Below are 7,397 nucleotides of genomic sequence, written 5' to 3' on the forward strand. Positions count from 1 at the left end.
ATTGAGAGATGCCATCTGACTGCATAATTTTGAAGGCAGTGGGAAGGGAGCCATGTGGACACTTGGGGAATGTACCGGGCTGAAGGCCTTGTCTGAATGCACACGTGCCCTGACAGACAGGTCAGAGGAGGGCACCTGTGCTGGAGGGTATCCGGCTGGCCCCATCACATGCAGGTGTTGCTGTGTACATGTGCGTGGGTGTGAGGCAGTGGAGGTGTGCAGGACAGGCTTTGCAGCCACAGCTACCATCTGGTGAGCCTAACTCCAGGCCAGGCATGATGCTCCAGTCCTCCAGTCTTCCTGATTGTTCTCTCATTTCATCCTTGTGAAAACTCCACCAAAAAAAAGAGCATTCTTTCCACTTTACAGATGAGAAAACAGGCCAAAAGTTTCAAGGAGTTGCTGGGGATGTAGCTCAGTGGCACCGTGCCTGCCTTGCAATTGCAAGGTCCTGAGTTTGATCCCCAGTGCCAAAAAAACAAAAATGAAAACAAGGGTCAAGGAGATTTGTAACTCCAGAAGCACTGCTGTCGTCTACCATCCTGTTCCTACACTGCGACCTTATGTGGATGACTCTGACAGTACCTCTGTACATATAATGTGGCAGGGCATTTCTTACATCACTGTGACATTTGTCATTTTTCGTGTGCCTGGCAAAGTGTAGTTATGTACCAAGAGGTACATTTTCTCCACGTATATGTGACACTAGGCATGGCTTGTGATGACTGTCCTGGGCCTGTGGTGGCAAATGCATGCCTGTGGGTGTGTCTGGGAGTGGTGTGGTGCTTTGGGTGTGAGAAAAACACTGACTCAGTGACTGACTGACTTTGTTCCGCTTGTGGACAATTTCTTTAGCCACCTAAGATGCCAAGACAGGCAGGAATCAGGAACTGGGAGTCAGAGTGACTAGGGGGACAGCTGAGGGAAGAAAGCCCTGTTCTCCCCCTTCAAATTCCTCACCCACCCTTTCACCCCCAGAGGTAAAGCTGCAGTGCTGTGACTTCAGGGGGTCCACTGCCCCTCTCCACCCTTCAGTCTGTGCCCTGGGGAGACTGACATCTATGGAGATATCAATGGCTCCCTTCTTCCCTTGCTTCTGGTTGTGTTTGACAGAATGAAAGGAGAGGTGTTTATCCTTCCTACTCCACCTGGTTATGAGGCTTGACTACAGCACTCTCCACAGCTGCCTCCCCACCCCACCCTCCAGGCCCAGGAACTGAAAAGCTTTCCATCCTTGGAGCCCGGAGTTCTGGGCTAGACCCCATGGCCTCCCGTGTGCTAGGCAAGTGCTCTATAGCTGAGCTATTCCCTCAGCCCATTTGTTGATTTCTTAAGCCCCCAAAACATGAAATAGTTCCTTTAAAAAATCTTCCCAGAGCCAGGCGTGGTGGCACACACTGTAATCCCAGCACTTGGGAGGCTGAGGCAGGAGCACTGCTGTGAGTTGGAGACCAGCCTGGGCTACATAGCGAGTTCCAGGTCAGTCTCAACTATATAGTGAGACTCTGTCTCAAAAAAATAAAATAAAATAAAAACTCCTCCCAGTATGCATGTGCTCTGTCTCCTACAGGGGCCTTAAGGGACAAGGAGGTCTATAGTCCCAACCCTAGGCACAAACTGTTAGGGCTAGGTTGGTTGTTCAGTTGTAAAGTGCTTGCCTAGTATGGGTAAAGGGCCTGGGATCAAACCAGTACAAACAAAGACAAAAACCTCTCCCTGGGTCACCGTCTCAAATGTGCATTACCATGCCTGAGGTTCCTGACACATCCTTTAACTGGGAACTTCCCAGGAGGACCAGCTGGGGGTCGGGTCAAGGGAGAAATGAGTCTCCAAACCAACCAGTCAACAGGCCTAGATCACTAGACTGAACAGAAGCTACTCAAGGAACTGTCAACTGAAAAGAGCTGTGATAAACACAAAAGGAAGGCAAGGATGTGTGCAAAGTGAACCTGAAAAACCACATACTCCCATCTTCCATTATTGAAATTTATTCTTCCTGAATGTGTATGTCAGAGGACAGATTCAATACACATTCACTTTGCAGAGTTCTATAAGATTTAGGTTATGTATGAGTAAATGTGTTCCCTCTTTATCAGGGTACTTGAATAAATGTGTTTCCTTTTTGCATTTAAAACTTTGCTTGGAAGTTTTATGCTGCCACCACCTCTTCCTGAGAAAGAGATGCCCCCCCACAGGCAGCAGATGATTGTCTGGGCGGGAGGGGGGCACAGGCACACCCCACATGGGGAGAACAAGCACAGTAAGTGAGGGAAACTGAGTGTTTCTCAGTATTCCCTCTAACAGGCCTCCTGGCACCATTAGACTAGGAAGCAATGACATCTACCAAAATGTGGACTCCAGCTATGCTGAGACTTGCCCAAGGATGATGACTCTCTTTAAAAGAAATCCTTTTCATTGTCACATTGGAAATGTTTGCTAAGCTCGCCAATAATCTGACTGCATCTCTGGGCCCTGTGGTAACATCTCCAATTATACAGTAAGCAAAGTCAAATGTGGCGTAAAAATTCATAGGACAGCCCCTTGCCACTGGGAGGTGAGGGCTTCCATAAAGTGGGTGCTGAGGCCAAGTGGGGCCAATTCTTGAAGTCTTCCTGAAGGAGCTGTCCAGGGAAGAAGCAGAATCCTGGAGTCCAGATCCATAGAGTAGAGGCTCTAAGGAGTTAGGAGGAGCTGGAAAGAATAATTCCAAGAGCTTTAATTGCCTCTTTCCCATAGCCACCAAACCCCACCCAAACTCTCCAACATCTATCTCAAGAGGGGCCATTGTGGGGAGCCTGTACAAGACACAATATTATGGAATGGGGCTCTGGGGAGAAGCAGAAGATCCCTTGGGCCTTTTTCCTTGGCTGGGATTCCTCACTGGTCTGCAGATGGAATGGAATGTTCTTGGGATGCAGAGTCTGCCCCTTCTCCATCTCTCCCCTTATGGCGTTCCCCACAGCCTTGGTGGGCAGGGACCAGTCCAGCGATTCCTGATATGGTAATGCTCTACTGAAGCCAGGCCCATCCCACCCCACTGGTGAGAGGCTGTGCTGGCAGCCTGTTCTGTCCTAGGCAGAGTGGCTCCATCATTTTCAGATCTGTACTATGGAGCACTTAGTGGGACTTCTCATTTAGTATTTAGAAGGTAGCTCCCCCCAGCTCTCCTGCCCCTAAGTACAAAAGTAAGCAACTGGCTCAGAAAAAGGAAGTCATTGCTTAGGGTCCCCCAGCTAAGTTCCAGGCCAAGACAGAATCGCAAGTCTGTTTCATTACATGTGCCATGCTTTCTGCTCACCATGAAGTGTGTCACCCTTCTCTCCTGCTGTCCCGGGCTCTTTGCTCTCCTTGGCACCACACATCCCAGCCCAGACCTGCTAGGAGAGGAGGCAGCCCTCCAAGGCAAGCCCTGGCCCTGCCTGCAGCCCTGAGCATCCTTGGCCCACCCTTGGCACAAGCCAGGTGTGACTCAGTCTGACTCACGCCCCAGAGTCCAGGCAACCAGGCTGAGAGGTGTGCCCGGACCTAGGGGGATACAGGGCACATTCGGCCACTCCCCAACCCCAGCATCTCATCATTCTTCCCAGTACCAAGTACCAGGGGTCCCTATACACGATCTTCCCGAGTACAGCCCTCTTGAGCACGAATGAAGCATCTCCTAGCCTAATGTTTAAGGCTTCACTTACAAGTAGTTGGGTAAGTTATTTGCCCTGCCTGACCCTCAGCCTCCTCCGGTGTTGAAACGAGGACAATAACCCTGACTTTGCAAAGTGGTGGGGAGAACAAAACAGATAATGGGTGTAAAGAGCTTAGCACAATGCCAGGCAGGAAGGAGGTGGTTAATGTATTATCCCAGGACCAAGGGTTCCCTTCTGTCCTTACTCCTGGCCAGGGTGTGGCCAGGGACTAATGTCAGAAGAAACAGGCTGGGACTCTCCAAGCGTTCTCAAAGACCATCCCCCCACAAAGCCATAAAGCAGGGAGTTTCTCCATTTTTGAGACTCCTGGGAACCTGAGTCCTTCTCAGGGGATCCAGCTGTCAGGGTAAGGCAAGGGAATCCCCCCAGGGATGCTCCCCACTTCAGGCTTGTAGCACCTGACTTTTCAGTACCTAATCTCTAGGAAGCCATCTCAGCTGCCAAATGGTGGCGGTCCTGGTTGACTGATCAATTATCAGTGTAACAGATCTGCGAATAGGGAAAGGACGGAGTTTACAACAAATGACAGAGCTTACAACAGTGGGAACCACAGAGGTAACCGTTCTTTTCAGGAAGCCTTTCCTAATGGACCTTCTCCCTGGGGTCCGGGTCACCTCAGCGCCCCTTTTCCTAGTCCGCTGCCACCCCCAGGGAACCAGTGATGGGTGCAGGTTGGGCTTCCAGCACCGCCCACCCAAAAAGCCACCACCTGTGCCGACTGCTGCGAGCCGAGCCGCGCAGCTCACAGTTGACAAAGCCTCTAGACCACCGATCGGGCCGGGCTAGGGGCGGGGCCACCAAAGACGCAGCCCCTCCGGGCTACACCCACAAGTTTCGCAGACCAGTTCACCACTGCCCTCTGCTGGCACTGCTCACGTACTGTTGGAGCCAGCCAAGAGGCAAGAGCTCATCCAAGTGAGCCCCAGGTTCCTGTTCCCGTCATTTCCCTTTACTGACAGCCCAGATTCACTGGTAGACGTCAATATCCTCAATGCATAGCCCCCCCACACTCCCCTGAATTCAGTTCGGTCCCCGTGGCTCGGGCCCATCAAGAAAGTGTTCAGGAGAGCCGGGGATTCAGCTCAGTGGTGCAGCTGCCTGCCACACAAGTTCAAGGTCTTGAGTTTGAATCCCCGTACAAAAGAAATGGAAAGGAAGAAAAGAAAGAAAGAGAAAAGAAGGAAGGAAGAGAAAGAAAGACAGAAAAAGCAAGCAAGCAAGTAAGTTCAGGAAATGGTGGGGGTTACGTGGAGAAGAGTCTGTCTTATACTGAGACTACAGGCATTAGTAGAGTTCTAAAAATAGTTCTACAACACTACAGACTTCCCAGCCCTTGCAAGGGTCCCCTAGGCTGGTGATAGCAAGGAAGGCTGCCTGGAGGAGGGCTGGGTGATATAAACCCCTTAAAAGCAGAGACCTACCTGGTATGGTAAAACATACAGCCTGTGCAACTTAGCAAGACACTATCTAAAATTAAAAAAAAAAAAAAAGCTCAGTGTGAAGGCCCTGAGTTCAACTCCCAGTACCAAAGTGGTGGGGCAGAGGCTGATTCAAATCTTTCTGAAAACCCTGGACTGAGTAAATAATATCTGTTGATTGAGGTGAATGTGGAAGAAGGCTGGGAACCTTCTTGAGGGGTCCCTGAGTAGGCCAGGCAGGAATGGGAAGGTGACCTGTTAGTTGGCTGAGGACAGCACACTAAAAGCAGGGAGGCAAGTCACTGAGCTCTGTGTACCCTGGACTAAGTGCCTGGTGAGGAGTAGTGGGGCACCTGGAAGAGGAGGAAGGGGACAGAGCTGCCTGCGACACCAGGACACACCTCCATGTACACCCATACATACATATAAAAGCATCATCTTTAATTCTGTACTTACCCACCCCCAAATCAGGACAAAGCAGGTTACCAATAAAGCTCAGCGAAAGGCAAAACTGTGATGACACAAAGCCCTTTATGCCATTAGCTAAAAGCTTCCCTGGACCAAGTGTTCCCTCCTTGGCAACCCAGAAACCAAGCAGTCCTGGCTGCAGTCCAACACTGCGGCCTGAGCTCCCTCACTGTCACCTTCAGGAAGTCTTGTACTCTTGGGAGCTCCAGACTCCAAATCACCTGAGTGGCTTCGGAAGGTTCTTCCCCTCAGGGGAGGCCAGAGAATGCCAGGGCACTCCTATTGTGACCCTGTTCCCCAAGCTTTCTCAGGAGCTCTGAGATCTCCTCTTGGACCTCCCTTCCCCAGCCAAGAAAGGCTCAAGAAGGCCTGAGTGCTAGCAGAAAAGCCCACCAGAATGTCTGGTACCTGGGGAGAGAAAGGGGATGGTGAGCTGCCTGTCACAATGTATCTGACCCTCTTCTGGACTCGCAAGATTAGGCCAGAACTGTGTGACATGATCATCCTTCCCTTTCATGCCACACTCAAGCCCTGATATGAGGAGAAGCATTTATATTCAGACAGGAGAGAGACTGAGGAAAGCAGCCCTGAGAGGGAGCAGAGTGGTTTGAGGTCACACAGTCGATGGGGTCCAAGGCCAGCTCTCCCAAGCCCCAGCCTAGGATATCACAGGAAGGGCGCACACAGGCCCGGGACCTGCCTCTGTCCTGATGTGATTTGTGACCTTGAGAAATTCTGTAAAATAAGGACACTGAATGAACTCTTGGCTCCCTAAGCAGAAGCAATCACTATTTCTAGGTGTGAGAAGAGTAAAATATCTTCATGACTTACAGTGGAAGACAGTCCTCTGCCCTGTGTTAACTTCCCCCAGTCCCTCTGGGAGAGGTGATACACACTTCAGAGACCATTAAGTGAGGCTGCAATCAATCAGCTGTGAGCAGTGGTAGCCAGGCCACTCACAGTTGAGTAGGAGAAGAATGAATGAAGGACGTTGGGACAGGAAGCAGCAGATCATATGTCTAGCCTGGCCCTTTAAGGCCCCCCCAATCTAATGCTACACCTGCCTCCTTGGGGCTGCCAAAGGGTGATACCCAGCTTCACTGCTAAGAGCCATCTTAAGAGAAAGGTTGGGGATTTAACTCAGTGGCTCTGCACCTGCCTTGCAAGCACAAGGTCTTGAGTTCAATCCCTGGTACAAAAAAGGGGTGGGGGTTAGTGAGCTAAACACCTCCATTCTCTCTCAGGCTGTAGTCTTAGCTAAGCTGTCTCCTAGAAGCAGAAGGCCTAAGTATGATGGGGACAAATTCTCAGCCTCTCTGGGATTCCCTAGATGGCAAATAGGGTCTCAGAGGAGAAGAACTGAAGTCACACAGCTCTGCCAGTCCCCATCCTGGGACCTCATTATTCTGCCCTCCTGCAGGTATGGAGCTGGGAGATGCCAGAAAGCAGCAGCCTCAAGGGCAAGACTTCCTACAGGCCTGGGGGCCTGGAAAAGGCTAGGAGAGTGGAGTTGAGGGTGGGCACTGCATCAGTGCGGCAGACTCCCGCCGCTAAGTTTGCCACCGAATGCCTCTTGGGACCTGAGCACCCTCCATTTGCCCAACTTGGTGCTATCACCTCACCCCTGTGGCCTGGGAGAGATGGCCACGAAAAGCGGACAGCTTTACTAAGGACTCCAGGAGCCCTAGGGAGGGAGATTCCCGGGGCCTGACTGCACACACACACACACACACACACGCCCACCCCTCGAAAGCACCAGCCGCTGACACCGCACCTCGGCCTCCTTTCCTGGGCCCCTGGCCCCCCGGCTGTC

The 7,397-nt window shown here is 51.4% G+C and overlaps 1 protein-coding gene across 1 annotated transcript in view; it reads left to right on the plus strand.

Moving 5' to 3' along the window:
• Nucleotides 1-4,359: 4,359 nt before the first annotated feature.
• Nucleotides 4,360-7,397, plus strand: part of LOC117287313 — a 6,394-nt gene continuing 3,356 nt past the window's right edge. The window contains exons 1-2 of the mRNA XM_033767369.1: nt 4,360-4,597; nt 6,967-7,004. Of these exons, the coding sequence (XP_033623260.1) occupies nt 4,360-4,597; nt 6,967-7,004 (276 nt within the window). The remainder of the gene's footprint in view (nt 4,598-6,966; nt 7,005-7,397) is intronic.

Source organism: Fukomys damarensis, unplaced genomic scaffold (genome assembly GCF_012274545.1).
Source record: "Fukomys damarensis isolate Sample0158 unplaced genomic scaffold, DMR_v1.0_HiC HiC_scaffold_23, whole genome shotgun sequence".
Taxonomy (NCBI): domain Eukaryota; kingdom Metazoa; phylum Chordata; class Mammalia; order Rodentia; family Bathyergidae; genus Fukomys; species Fukomys damarensis.